The sequence below is a fragment of the Parasteatoda tepidariorum genome, chromosome 3 (assembly GCF_982258835.1).
Source record: "Parasteatoda tepidariorum strain Cologne lab strain chromosome 3, Ptep-v5.0, whole genome shotgun sequence".
NCBI lineage: Eukaryota > Metazoa > Arthropoda > Arachnida > Araneae > Theridiidae > Parasteatoda > Parasteatoda tepidariorum.
This window is the reverse complement of record NC_141757.1, coordinates 27419645-27435849: the sequence shown is the minus strand read 5'-3', so window position 1 is coordinate 27435849 and position 16205 is coordinate 27419645. Positions and strand designations below refer to the sequence as shown.

Below are 16205 nucleotides of genomic sequence, written 5' to 3'. Positions count from 1 at the left end.
TTTAAAAATAATGATTCCGGTGAATTCTATAATATGATACAGGAAATGCTTCCGTATTGCAAGGAATTAGTTACTTTCTTCCATTCGCCATGCTTTTTCTTTCTAGTAATATTCTCTTGAAGTGCTTACTACAAGAACTCAAGAACAATAGATGGTTTATTTTTAATTCTATTTATTAATTTATTTTCAAATTCAATGTAATTGCAAAAAATATTTAATTTTTACGGAAACAGGGGAAGTAAGATGCAACAAATAACTAACGAGTCTTGTTTTCAAAATATTTAGGAAAATTCTAAAATTAATGAATTTATTTTCATGTTGATTTTTATTCCTTATATCTTGGTCTTACGATATAAAAGTCCATTCATTCTAAAAAACAAAAGCAAAAATAACAAAAAAACAGGTTTTTTTCCTTTTAAATATTATACTTACACCTAATAATATGAATTGTGTGAATAAATAATTAAGCAGAAACAATTTTTCTCATAGTTTTATGCTTTCATTTTGATTTAATCCGTAATCGTTATAAATATTATGATTTGATAATGACAAAAATGCTCTATATTTACCCATTTGTAACATCACTGATTGCTAACTTTAAAGTCAGTTTCGGTGGTTAATGTAATTTGTTGTTAAAAGTTCTTTTTCCCTTAAAAAAGTCCTTTTTAATATATGTATTGGAGTTGTAACTGTTGTTTTCACAATTAAATTAAGCTGTTTTTACAGTAGGATGTTTTTTCCCAAATAATGAAAAATAATAATTAAGTAAATAACTAAAAAATAATAATTTACTACAAATTTGTGCAATCCATGTCCTGATTTCTTTTAAAAACTAAATTTAAGGATTATAAAATCAATCAATAAAATCAATCTGCTCAATTTATATTACACTTATAATAAATTTTAAACATATTTCTTTATATAGTACTGATGCAAATGAATCCGCATTTAATTTAATTTTTTACCAAAAATAGTAATAATAATCACAGAATAGCATGGAAATTACTTCGTTTTCTCTTTTAGTGCAAAAATAGTACTGTTGTAGCATGAATAATAGTACTGTTATTGTTCTCGTAACAAAATATTTCTAGATCTCAACCATGTTCTTAGTATACACTCAGTACTTCAAATTATTTATAATCGCGATAGTATGACGGTCAATCTGAATTCAAATTATGCTTCCTGTTCATTCGGTATTGTTACTATTGATGCATATTTTTCAAGAACTAAATAATTTTCACTGAGCTCTTAAAATTTGACTAATCAGGAATTCAAGCTGATCCAGACCAGATTAATTTTTAAATAACATTAAATTATCTATAAAAAGACCAAATTTACGAAAGGCTAACTTTTAATTGTGTAATAATATGAATATATTATATAATAAATAATAAATCATATTAAATTGTATGACTAAGTCTGTAATTATATGATTATATCAAGTTATTTATACTTTTTCTGGTACCCTGAGATGCTTACCGTGATTTAGCAAGCCTTGAATTTTAAAATTTTATGTCAAAAACATCTAACTTATAGTTAAAGAACAAGTTTTTTTCCCCCTTCTATAGTGATTAGAAAGATTAGTCGAGAAGCTCTTTCGTATCAAATATTATTGGATTTTAACTATTCTGGTTTTAAACAACTTTTATTTGATTCTGATTTTAAATAACTCTTATTAATTCTTCGCTGAAGGTTCGTTTGAAAAAAGGCAGGTAAAATAATTTAAAAAATAACATCCCTTGTTCCGTTTAAATTTTTTGCTTTTAGTAAATCCGTAAATATAATATTAATAAATTTATTACATGCATTAAAGGAAAATAAATATAATATAAATATGAAGTAAAATAAAATGAAACTTTTATTAATATTTCGCGCCATATCTATTAATCATTATTTTTGTATTTCTATTAAACGAAAAAATCTTGAAAATTGTAAAATTGTGTAAAGTTCTTATAATCAGATTTTTTGTTTAATATTTTGATGAATAAATCCTCGATTAATAAAAATTTAAGGAATCACTTATCTGATAAAATGGAAAGAAAATGAAGAAAAAATTTATTATTCAAAGAATCTTTATTATATTCTTTGCAGAAAAACAATAAAAAGTTTTATAACAATTGAAATCTGTAAAAATTTAGGTAACTAAAACAATATAAAAGCACTGAATTTTTTTTTTTTTTTAATATTATTATCATTTTTTTTACTTTATTTATTTATTTATTTTTAATGATAACAAAATGCGGATAAAAAAATAAAACATTAATTGAAGTAGATTATTATCGAATAATCATAATCTTAGATTACATATTTTTAATAATGTTATTTAAGAAAAAAAAAACATTGCTTAAGAAAAAGCTTCTTAGTTGTGCTTTTCAAAATAGATTTCAATGTAAGTTGAAATGATAGTATTGGCGTTTTTCTTGAAGGCCAAATTTCTAAGCAAAAAGCAACCCATTCAGAAGAAACTTAGGGGAAGGATAATAGTTTGAGTAATTGAGGTAAACTGCCAATCCTTCTCTTTGTTCCTCCTCCCCTTAACTGACCCCCATTTCGTTCCCCACTGAAGAATCTCTTTTTCTACTCTCCCTACCCCAAAAAAACCAGACCGTCACGAAACGACACTTGCCGTAGTTTGCTTGTAAATGTCTTTTCATGACGCTTCGGATGCAAGGGGATAAATGGTAAAATGTCAGGTTCAAGAATTTCTCTAAAAGATTTGCTTTATAGTAGAAAAAACTTCTTTTTTTTTTATTCCAAAGAAAATAGATGCCATTTCCAAAATTCTACAAATAACAGTATATAATAAGTTAATTGTTGTGTACTTCTGTCCCTAACTTTTTTTTAATTAAATTATTGAAGAATTGGGTGAGATGAATTTAGGAAATTTTCTATCGAATACCTTAATTTTTCTATAATTTAAAAACTATCGAAAGCATTAAGAGGATTAAGACCGATAACAATAAGTATAAAATCACAACCTTTATCGAAATGAGTATGCAAAATTATAATGTTAAAAGCTGCTTATTTAAATGGCCCTCAGGAAAAAAAAAGGTTATAATCACTGGTTGGAGCAAATAAAAAAATATTTAAATAAAATATTTTGAAAAAACGTACAGTGGAAAGATACAAATCAATAAAAATCTAAACCCATGTCATAAATTTTTATTTTATTTCAAATGGAACTTATTCCATAGCTAAAAAATAAATAACAGATAAAAAAAATACATTTGTTATCTTTTTTATGCGCCTTAATGCTCTTACACTAAGAAAACTGTTTGAAAATTGTATTTTATTCTTCATAAAATACTTTGAACCAAAATTTTATTTGTTAAAAATTTAATTTCATATAAAAAGTGACAGTAATAGTTTAAAAACTCACAGTGAGTAAATTATAGCTTAGGACAGGGATGGGCAAACTTTTTTGGTCGAAGGCAAAAAGAAAGAAAAAAAAGTTTGGTGGGCTAAGTACAATTTTTCTAAAAAAAAATGATATACAAGTTTTAATTTAAATATTTAATGAGATGAATGCAATTGCGATTTCATTTTTAAAAGTTCCTTACATTGAGGTTCGAAGTGAGATGCACTTATTTTAAGGAATGAGGCTAAATGCTTGTCTGTTAGTCTACTTCTGAAATTATTTTTTCTAATTAACAACTTGAAAACACTTGTTCACATACATACCATGAAGCAAACACAGCACTGATTTTCTAGGCACGAGATGTTAAATTTGGGAAACTAGCTTCTGGTAATGACTTGTAAAACTCAAACTTGGCATATTTAGAAACAACTGCTTCAGATGATTATTAATTAGCAACTTTGCAATTAATTCAAACTACAAATCCGACATCACTGTTTCAAAATTTATGTCGAAAGTTCATGGTAAAAATATCTAATTATGTCTGAATGGCACTGAAATCTGCGTTCAAACTCAAAATGGAGTTTCTTCAAGCCATCTTCATTCTTAAGCTTTTCCTTTTCAGAGGGTATTGAATTCAACTTCCAAAAACGAAGGTCGTTCTTTGCTAGCTGCTCAGCAAACAGGTTAATCTTTAGTTGGTTACAGGTTAACCTTAGAAATGGGCTTAGATATCATCGATGAATTCCCTTGCATCTTAACATTTAAGTTGTTCAAATAACAAAGAAGATCTGTGAAAAATGCAAAGTCTAAAAGCGATTCTGTATTTTTTGATATTTCACACTCTGCTGAACACTGTTTCTCATGGAAGATCGACACAATATCGTTTTTCAGCTGCCAAACTCGATCGAAAACACATCCTACACTAAATTCTCTTACTTTCAAGTAATACAGTACATCAGAGTATTCAGATAGCACGGGCTGAAGAAAATCTCGGAATTGCCTGTGAGTAAGCCCACGAGATCGAATAATATTGGCAAGCTTTATTACTACAAGCGCGGGTTTCATATTCAATGTAGATTTACACACAGCATATTGATGTATCATATGTAGAAAAGTAACGTTATTCCCGGGATAGTTCTGATTAAAGAGTCCAAGGAATTCAGATTTTTTTCCTGTCATATTTGGTGCACCATCCGTTTTTGTATCTCGGGATCTTTTTGGCTATTGGTTTGAAATGAATCAGTGCGAGCCAATATTTTTTAGTGTTTTTTATTTAAACTTAACGAAACGACAACAAACAAAAGACTGAAGAGAAAACCTATGTATCCTTACAGATGCGCACACTGCGCCATCTATCGCAAGGTAAAAATTTAATTTAATGGAAGGAAGATGTAACATCCTCCAACCGCAAAAGGTTAAAGTTTAAAATTATCAAAAATATTAAATAAAAGTTAAAGTATAATACAAAATTGAAGTTAAAGCTTAACAGGTTTGACTGTAGATCTCAGAGTTTTACCTGCAATGCTTGTTGTTTCTAAACGAAACAATCGTTGAAATGGTCGAATTATTTCGCCATTTTGAGTCTTAACCTTCGCAACTCGGGAAACACCATCACGTCCTTTATAAATTTCAATTACTTTGGCTAGAGGCCAATCAACACGTTTTTTATTATCTGAACTGATTAGAACCATATCTCCCACTTCAAGTGGGGATTGATGAGAGTGTCTGGATTGCTTAAGGAGCGAAATATATTCTTTATAGAAACGTGTTTTTAGTTTTTGCTTAATGGAGTGAAGGTGTTTCGCGCGTTTGCGAAGATTCTGCATATCATTCTGATCGAGATCATCAACACAAAATTCAGTCTGATCCTGTAAAAAGAGAGAAGGAGTTAATGGCACTAGATCTGATGGTTCTTCGGAGAGGTAAGTAAGAGGTCTACTATTAAGTAGAGCTTCACATTCACACACAACGGTGTACAGTTCTTCGTAGTTAAGACACGCTTTTCCTAAATTGCGTCTCAGCAATTCCTTCGACATTCTTACCACCCTCTCCCACCAACCCCCCCACCAAGCAGCGGTAGGTGGGTTGAAATGCCAGGAGATTTTTTTCAAATCTGAGTGAGCAATGATGACATTCCAGTCTATACTTTTCAGTTCGTTGTTTGCACCAACAAAGTTTGTGCCATTATCCGAATAGATTGATTTTACTCGACCTCGACGTGAAATGAATCGTCTCAATGCGAGAAGAAAACTTTGCGTAGAGATGTCCGAAACAAGTTCGAAATGTACCGCACGGTACACGGCACACGTGAAGATTGCAATCCAAACTTTGTCACGATTTCGCAGAACCAAAGGGCCAGCTAAATCAACTCCAGTTGTTTCGAACACTGCTGATATTCGCACACGTTCTTCTGGAAGAGGAGCAAACATCGTCGTAGCAGATTTGGATTTAAATCTTTGGCAAATTACACATTTGGAAACAACTGATCGAACGGTTTTTCTTGATCGCAAAATCCAGTACTTTTCACGAAGGGTTGTGACAAGTGTTTGTACACCTACATGGCTGTAGGTCCGATGAGTCTCTTCGATGAGTTTGAAAACTAGTTCATTCCTGTCTGGCAACAGGATAGGACGTCTGAAAAAATCACCATCACCAGTCGAGATAAGTTTTGTCTCAACTCTTAGAAGACCACTAGAGTCGCGGTAAATGATGAAATTGGGAGGCATCAGTCGACGATTTTTCCCAAATGAGTCATTTTGTATGAAAAGGAGTATATCGAGCTCAGATTTGGTGAGCTCTTCTTCTTTTAAGTTTCTATTCAAGAGGGATTCATTCTGTTTATTTACTACTGATTTAGCATTGAAGATAAATCGTTTAACATAGGCCAAAATTCGAACGATTGTAGAAAATTTCGAAATTCGCTTAGTCCATTCGAAAAAATTAGGTTCGGAATTACCTAACGAAAGATTCGTCGAAACTGTAGGTTTTTTCTCCAAGGTAGCAAGTTCTAAAGCGTCTGAGAAATCAGCATTGTGAGTGTTAGGCCAAGAGTCTCGATTTTTTAACCATGTGGGACCCTCCCACCAACGAAGACTGAAAAGAGTTCGTGCGTTACACCCACGAGAAGCGATGTCCGCTACATTCATTTGAGATGGGATATAACACCAATGTTCTTTAGATGAGTTCAAGTGAATTTCTTGTATTCGGTTGTTCACAAAAGTTTTCCATGTTCCGGGATTTTTGATCCAACAAAGAACCACTTTAGAGTCAGTCCAATAGAAGGTTTCGATATCAGAAATGTTTAATGATGTCTTGACTGTCTGAACAAGACGAGTACCTATCAGTGCAGCTAAAAGTTCTAATTTTGGAATAGACATTTCAGTTTTGATTTTGGTGATGGGATCCTTTTTTAGAGGAGCGACACGTGATTTTGCCTGCACTAATTTAATTTGAACTTCTTTTTCGCATTCAATTCGCAAAAATACGCACGCCGCGAAGGCTTTCCCACTAGCGTCACTAAACATGTGAATAGTAGTAGTTGATTTATTAATTAATCCTCCAAAATAACGCGGAATTTGAATTAATTTCAAAAATCCTATGCTGGATAGCCAGTTTTTAAATTCCTCCACTATTTCAGATGGAAGTTTATGATCCCATCCCAGCTTATCATTTTTCCATGCTCTTTGCATTAGAAGCTTTGGAATGAGCGTCACGGGTGCGGTAAAACCGATTGGGTCAAATATTTTTTGTGAAACCGACAAAAGTTGCCGTTTTGTACATTTGTTATGTACTTCAGTTGTGACGCTGCTAATATCACATGTTATTGTATCTAAATTGGGTTGCCATAAAAGTCCGAGAACAGGAGAATATCTATATTCTTTTAAATCTAGATTTTGTTTTTCACCCTGTGAGGAAGAAACCCAACCCGTAAGCTCAAACCCTGCTTGAGACATAATTTGACAAGCTGTCCTTGAAAATCGCTCTAATTCCCATGTTTTCAACGCTTGCCACTACATTGTCAACGTAAAATGCATCTTTCAATTTCACAGCGATATCATTTTCAGTTTCCTTCATTTTATCCAAATGGTGATAAATTGTTGCCATGAGCAAAAACGGACTCGATGTAAGGCCGAATACCACTCTGCAATGTTTGTATATCTTAATTTTGCGTTTTTCAAAATCTTCCCACCAAAGAAAGTGAAGAAAATCTCTATCAGAAGGGGACACGCTTATTTGAAGGAATGCTTTGCGGATGTCGGAAATGACGCCAATTTTTTCTTTGCGAAACTTATTTAGAACGAAAGGAATCAATTCAATATAATTTGGACCTGTAGCTAAACATTGATTTAAGGAAACAGAATTTTCGTCTTTCGAGGAAGCATCAAATACAGGCCGTATTTTAGTTGTTAAACTAGACTCTCTATAAACAGCTCTGTGAGGAAGATATCGGCATTTTATGTCAGATAAATTTTTTATATTTGTATTACTAGACACTTGTTCTATGATTCCCATTTGTTCCCATTCCTTAAAAATTTTGTCATATGAATCAAATTTTCCCGAAGAGATGAGCTTCAAAGTCATGGAGTTTAAACGTTTCTCCGATTGATATCGCAAATCACATAATTCCGGATGGCCTTCGACCCATGGAAGATTAACTTCATATCTACCATCACGAAATTTAACAGTTTTTTCGAAAAAAGATAAAGTTTCAATATCAATTTCTGTTTTTGTTTTATTTTCTACGGGATCTCTAATACCAAGAATATCTAATGACCAAAGGTCGCAAATTTTGCTAGCGCTATGTAGCGAAATTATGGGCATAACATGAGTAGTTGCTGGCTGGTAGAACCAGTCAAAAATGTTCCTAAATAATCAGCGCCAATAAGAACTGATATGTTCGAATTATCGTTTTCACTATCGGACAAGTAAATTCCATTCTTAGTGAAGTATTCTACATCAGATTTTCTTATTTTAGGAATCATACCACAAATAGTTTCTTTATCTAATAATACAGCTTCACACGAAAAATTTCCTCGAATTTCCTGAAGCTCACACTTAAAGGCTGAATGTTTTATTTTTTCCGTTTCAATACCGCCAAATAAACTGTGTGTCAGAAATTCAGAATGATCAGTTTTTAAGTTTAAATATTCTGTAACATCACGAGTTATATACGATCTTTGCGAAGCTGAATCGCATAAACAGCGAACAACTTTTGTTTTCGAAGGCCCTAATACTCTTATTTGAAGAGTTTGTAATAAAATATCTGCCGAACCGGATGAGCTATTACTGACGACGTTATTAGTTTCGGTTTTGTTCAAAGAAGAAAAAGTTTTTTCCTCTTCTTTGCATAAATTAGGACACAAAATAGGAAAGTGTTTTTTGGAGCAAATTACACACCGGACACTCATTCCACATTTATCCGCACGACAATTAATTCTAAGACACGCCAAACATGCTTTCATTTTTATTACTTTTTCTTTTCTTTCTTGAAGTGTCATTTTTTGAGCAGTAAAACAATCACAACTCCTGTGAGTGCCCTTTTGGCAAAATAAACAAAATACATTTGTTTTGCGTTTATCATTTTTTATTTGATTAAACAAAGTTGAAGCCGTCGCGCCTGGCGCCGAGATCATGTTTTGATTATTTTCTGTTTTTAATTTCCCCGTTCCATTTTTATCTGTAGTACAAAAATTTTTCGCAATTCGAATCCTTTCTGAACCGGTCACTTCGTTCCGAAGGAATTGCATTAGTAATTCAAGGTCGTGTATGTTTGCATTTGTTGAACGAGAAGTAGAATTTCTTTCTCTTTCCCACGCAATTAAAATATGCTCTGGAATTGACGCTTCGACTAACGGATAAAGCATGCACGCGTATTTTTCTTTAGTAACACCTAAATTTTCTAAACAGCGCAATTGAGTATCTAATTGATCTACTAAATTAATGAAAGACATGTTTTGGGATTGATTTAAAATTAGTTTTAATAATTCGCGTACATATAACTCGATTAGCATTTTATCATCCGCAAAACGTGATTTTAGATTTTTAATAACAGTTTTATATTCACTTTTAGAAACTTGATAAGACTGAACGAAATCGAAAGCCTTACCTTTTGTTGTTTGCATCAGGTAGGCGAATTTTACGTCGTCCTCTATTTTAGGATCCTCATCGATTTTTTGGAACATAGCCCAAAATGCGAACCAATTTTTGGGATTTCCGTCAAAGTCTGTTAGCTCGAGTTTCGGTAAATTGATGCTAATCCGATCTGACGATATGACTTCTGCTTGCTTGTTTACACTTCCGTAGGATTTCGAAAACTCTTGGAAGCGCAGTTTCGCTGCAGTAACGTTATCTCTGTAATTTTCACATTGTTCCAATTCTTTTTCTAAAACTTCATCAAGATTTGAGGATTTGGATTTTACTTCTTCTTTATCAGTCTCAGTTTGATCCTCTGGATTTAAAGACAGATATTTAAAAACGATTTCGTCATTTTCAAACAATCTCTTCGATTTTTCTTCAAGTTTAGCAAATGCTACTGATGCTGACTGGATGTTGTTACCTTCGATTGAAGATTCCAGTTCATTTATTGTTTTTGTTACGGCTGTTCGAAGAACTTTTCTTTGAATTAAGCAATTGCTATCCATATTTTCGTCAATGGATATTTACGTTGGAGCGCCAGATTTTATATCTCGGGATCTTTTTGGCTATTGGTTTGAAATGAATCAGTGCGAGCCAATATTTTTTAGTGTTTTTTATTTAAACTTAACGAAACGACAACAAACAGAAGACTGAAGAGAAAACCTATGTATCCTTACAGATGCGCACACTGCGCCATCTATCGCTAGGTAAAAATTTAATTTAATGGAAGGAAGATGTAACATCCGTCGTAATATTGCGTATTTTTGTTATGGGCTCTTTCAAAGTTAAAACCCTTCTTGAAACTCACGAAAAATATCACATCACTTTGTAGTTCCCTTTAAGGAACCAACGCATGCACGCCAGTTCCTCGGTAATTTCAAAGTTCTCATCAACACCTCTTATAAATAACACTAATTGAGCAGTATCATTTATATTAATGCTTTCATCCATAGCTATTGAGTAAAATTTAAAATGTGCAATTTTTTACTCTAATTGTGATGTCAAATTTTTATCGATGCCTTTGATTCCAGAAGTCACCGTTTTTCGCGATAAGCTTACAGCCTCAAAATTATATTTCATGTCTGGACATAAAGCATAACAAACTTGGCGCATACTGTTTCACAAACTCAAAATCCACATCCCGAGAGATTTATTATTTTTAGCAATATTGTATGCTGCAATGTAACTTGCATGCGTAGTTGTTTCTTGGACGCTGTTTATCTTCTTGAAAAAATTTTGTCACCCTGATAATTCTTTAAGAAAACTTTCTGTATTTTGTCTTTTTTTCACATTCAGACATTGCTTCGTAGTTGGCCTCTTGTATTTGGCTGTAAAATGTCGTATTGTATTCCTTAAAAACCGGAACATCTTCATTGCAGATAAGACATGATACTAGTATGTATGGGAAACAAAGCGTTATGTGAACATAATTATGATTGTAAAATATTCACGTACGCAATATGTATGGTTTTATTTACTTATGTTTTAAGATTGAGCCGTTTATATTTTTTCCCCTTTCCTTTTCGTTTCTGTATTTATACTTCAATAAGAAATAGAATAATGAGCTAAAAATTTGCCAAAACTGGATAAAAAGGATTCTTTTTCCCTTTTTAAATTTCATCAGCTCAGTTTATAATACACTTTTCTATTGCAGTACAAATGTTGTAAAGGAAATGAAACTAATGAAAAAAGGCATTTTCTTTTTAATTTTTCAGAATAAGTTGAGGCATTAGATTTTCATATATGACGTAATATAAGTAATAGAAAATTAATGAAATCATTCGTAATTTGTTAAACAGAAAAGAAAATTTTTTATATTGTCTTCGATTTTTCTCTTTTTTTAACAATTTTCTTTTTCATTTCGGACGGGTCCATACATCCATGGACCCTACCTCTGGTGCGTGACTTATTGTGAATATTTTATATCTAATAAATATAAAAAGTTAAACCGAAATAATTGATTTTTTAGTCATGTTATTTAATTTGATATTTTAAATATGTAAATGATTTTCCATTCAGTGCTTTAAAAGCATTAATAATTATGATACATGTACTTTTTTTTATTTAAAAGAAAACATTTTTTTTTAATAAATTTTTTATGATTCTTCACTTTTAAATGATTTCCCATTCAGTGCTTTAAAAGCATTAAAAACTATGATACATGCATTTTTTTTATTTAAAAAAAAACATATTTTTTTTTGTAAAATTTTTATGATTCTTCACTTTTAAATGATTTCCCATTCAGTGCTTTAAAAGCATTAAAAACTATGATACATGTATTTTTTTTATTTAAAAAAAAACGTATTTTTTTATAAATTTTTTATGATTCTTCACTTTTAAATGATTTCCCTTTCAGTGTTTTAAAAGCATTAAAACTATGATACATGTATTTTTTTTATAAATTTTTTATGATTTTTCACTTTTAAATGTGTCAGGATTCTGATTCCTCTCCCACGCATTGGATTGACCTAAGGGTCAGAGGATGAAGGACACTGGAGGTGTCGTCCCCTACCTTGGGGGTGGAGCAAATGACTGTTTCTGAGGAGAAAGAGTATTTTTTAGATCAGATTAGTTTTGAACGCAGGAGAGAGTTGAGTTTTTAGTTGAACTATGATAGAAAAAGTATGAACGAAAAAGGGAGCAGTAGCGCTCCGAAACATTATACTCTACAGCTTATGTATAATTTTGTAACTCTTTTTGTAAATAATTAAATTAATCCAGAATAATGAAATAAATAAGCTATAACTGAAATAATCCTTGGTCATCCTTATTGAGGAGTTCTTTAAAAACGAACCAAGAGACAAACTGGACCTACTGGATCTTGTCTGACTTCGTCAGACAATTAGAGGATAAGAAACAACAACAATATAATATTGAGTTAACTATGGTCCTGCTCCCTGATCAATATTTGATCTCTCTGCTCAGCACTCAGCCTTCAACCCTTAGCAGTATAGTATAATTACATATACAGCGCTGAAAGCTCTTTTTAAAGAAGCTCTAAATCATATGCGTTATTATAACTGCGGAAACTAATAATTGGTGCACCGGAGTACCTGGCCAAAAAGGCCACCTCCGTAAATTATATGATTACAAACTGAATCAAAGGCCATTGATATTAAAATTATTTGAGTTAGTCAACTTAATTTTAGTAGTTAAATAAAATTAAGGAAAAGAGAATAGAACAGGGATAACACAGACAGGTAATAACATATATATTAAAAAAAAAAATTAAAAGAAAAATAAATAAATAAAAATTAATTATTTATTATAAATCATTATTTATATTTTATATATAATTATTGAAAAATAAGCAGTTAGTGATTAACATTGTTAGTAGTTGTATTAGTAAATTGAATCAGAATGAGCCGCAGTAATTCCGCGAAGTATTGGGCCAACCCAAGAAGGTAGAAAAGGGTAATGATGATAGAGGAGCCAGTCAGGGGGATAGAAAAATCATCAAACGATGTCTTGGAGATTATTATAGTAATGGAGAATGGCCTTAGGCTGTCTCCTGCACTTAGGGTCATCTGGGTCGTAGTTAGAGGAAGACTATATAAGGGGGTTGAAGTGTCCAGTGCTCTTAAGAAAATACTTGAGAGAACTATTTTTGTATAAGTCAAGAAGTCTAGGCGTACAGGTGTCATTACGGATATTTTTATTCCTGAAATACCAGGGTGAATTTGTGATATTGCGGAGGGTTTTGTTATAAGCACTCTGTAAGACTTTAAGATTTGTCTTTGCAGACCCCCCCGAAGGCGGGTGCTGCATATGTTAATAAGGGGGTGAGAAGCATTTTAAAAATTAGAATCCTGTTATTAGTGTTGAGGGGAGAGTTCTTTTTTAGAATAGGATAAAGTGCACATTTTGCAGCTATGAATTTACTCCTAATGTTCCTAAAATGATATTTGAATGTCAGGGTTTTATCCATAATGACACCTAAGTACGTAGCCTTCGTTTCCCATTTGAAAGAGAAGTTGTTATCAATGATAACATCCTTCTTGTAACTCCTTTTTCTGGTGAATAGCACCGCCTGAGTTTTGTCGATATTGAGGGCAAGTTTCCAGTTTTGGAAGTAGTCAATGATGGTGAGAAGATGGTAAATAATATTCCTGTTGATATCGCTGACGCTGATATACTTGCTTTGTGTGGCAATGGCTTGAAGCTTTAAGATTTGTAAATTTACACAAAATTTTGTTTAATTAAATAGTGGTAGATTTGCTTTTTTAATATTTTAATAATTAGGTAAAGTTAATGAATAATAATTTCTTCAAAATTGAATAGAAATCCAATTCAAAGAAATTATTTTCCATTAGGTTTTATGAATGATTTTGCAAAGAAAGCACAATAGCATGCACTGACTGTACATCGGACTCACTATGATTCTCAGAACTTTAATCGGTGCGATATTTCTTTTTTTTCTTCCAATGCCCACCTGTGTTAACATCCGTCAATTCAGGGCGATTTGGTTGGCCTCTCTTTCAGGGGCACCATATTAGGTGGGCCAACGTCGGTCCCACAGTGAGGACAGATAGTACAGAGAAGGAAAGAACAACCATGCCTTTCCCGGGATTCGAACCCAGAACATTTCTGATGCAAGGACAGTTCCCTGCGCCCTACACAGGCCGGTCGGTAGTACGATATTTCATATTATCCGTTTCGTTGCAAGTACTGCAATGAAAGAGAGTCCGCAAAATGCTCTGAATATCAAAATTTTTAAATAGTTTTAACCTTGAGAACTACATTATTTTTTTTAGGATTAAATTTTATTCTCGTTGCTTGCAATTAATCTAAGAGCATCATTACCAAGTATTGGCAATGCGGAGTAAAACGTAGAAGAGAAAGTAAGCGTTACTGTGTAATACACCATTTCCAGTATCCACTAGTAAGGAAATGACCGTTTACTTCATTATTACTTCTAACATCAACCAAAGGGTGACCTTATAAATTAAAGATCTCGACAGAGGAAAAAAAAAATTCCTACAACAATATATAAGCAATCGATGCATAAAACAAAGAAACTTGAGAAAAAAATCTCAAAAAAATAATTAAAATTGCGATATTTTTCAAACAAATTGAAATTTTGAAGGAAAAAACTCGCGCTTAGTTTATAGATGAAACCGTCTTTTTCAGCAATTCAAAATTCAACTTTATAGAGAGACATTTTGGCACTTATGGTATTTTTTGTCATCAGTTTAACAATCAATAATTTTTTAGCTAATTATAGACTGTTAATTTTTTATTTAATATTTGTAATGCTATTTTTTAAATTTCAAACACTAGGCGAAGTAAAAAACAGTTTTTAATGTTTTAAAATTCAAGTAAAAGCAGTTTTTTTTTTAAATTCATCAGAGCTTTTAAAAAGGATGCTAAATCATCCTTGATTTTAGAGCAAGTCACAGGAACAAAACAAAGTTATTATCTATTTCGATGGTTATTGTAAAATAAACCTATTTATTTCTGAATAAAGTAAATATAGTTTAAAAACACTGCAATATGTCGATAAAAATGCGAACCGATTAATATATTTTTCTCATTTTTTAAATTTTTTTATTGTGTCTGCTACTCTAAGAATAAAATAAAAATTCTCGAATAATCAATCGATATCACCCGTATTGCTTAAGAGAAAGGTTGATAAAGAAAGAACGAGAGCTCTACTTTTAAATTGGTAAAACGTGATCGCGCTAGACGGTCTAAATGATGTCTGTTTTTCAGAAACACGCTACTGGTAGGTCAGCTCATGGTAGAGGTAGGAATTGGCGATTGAAATGGGCTACAGGTGACGTAGAGCAGCTCTACCTCATGGAGCTAGGAGTAGATGGAGGAGACACTAGCAGAAATTCGTGAAGCCGAAAGCTCGGCAATGTTAACCGCGAAATTAACCGTCGGCCATCTTACATACTTCAAAACATTGGCAGTTGTAGCTCGTTTATGCTTGAATTGTCGTATGTTCGGACAGCCATTATCATTTTTATTTTATTCGTTATTCGAGTAGTCTTACTTTGTCTTATTATTTTTTCTTGGACTTCTTATTATTTTAATTATATTATTTTAATTATGACTTCTTGCATCTTAAGGTTTTATGTTACTTTATAAAAATTTCAGCCGTAGTTTTATTTATTTCTGACGAAGTTATTCATCTGAAAATTGATATTTTTTAATTAATATTTTTGATTAAATTGATATTTTTTAAAACCAGGAAGTATCCCATTGCATTCCAAATATAAAATAGATAAAAAAAAATTTTAATTTATTAAAAATTTAATATTATGTACAAGTGATTGGATACAATATTAGATAATAAAGTACTCCATGATTATATATACATTTATTCTAAGCTTTATAGTGATGTAGTTTTTGCTTAATGCTAAGGTTTTGATAGTTTTTGTTCTATACCTTCATTTAATGTATTTCTCCTAAAAAAAAAATTAATAATTTTTATTAAACCATAGGGTTTTCTAATCCCTAAACAAAGTCCTTTTTTAAATGAAAGTGATTTATTTTAAATTTAGCAATAATCACTTTCCAATTTATAGAGAATATATATATATATATATATATATATATATATATATATATATATATATATATATATATATATGTAATACAAAAATTAAATACTTTTGTATTAATAAAAGCATTAAAACTTCATTCGTTTTCATAAAATATCTTTAGTAAATGATAAGGGAAGAAATTCTATTTTGGGACTTCAAGG

General features: G+C 31.5%; 1 protein-coding gene across 1 annotated transcript; it reads right to left on the bottom strand.

Annotated features, from left to right (window-relative positions):
* Positions 1-4833: 4833 nt before the first annotated feature.
* Positions 4834-7311, bottom strand: LOC147813481 (uncharacterized). Its single transcript, XM_087160048.1, has one exon. It carries the CDS (start codon positions 7309-7311, stop codon positions 4834-4836), a length of 2478 nt encoding a protein of 825 aa, XP_087016174.1.
* Between the last annotated feature and the right edge of the window lie 8894 nt (positions 7312-16205).

Coding starts and splice junctions, on each gene's coding strand:
- LOC147813481 (XM_087160048.1), bottom strand. CDS start 7,311: ATGTCTCAAGCAGGGTTTGAGCTTACGGGTTGGGTTTCTTCCTCACAG.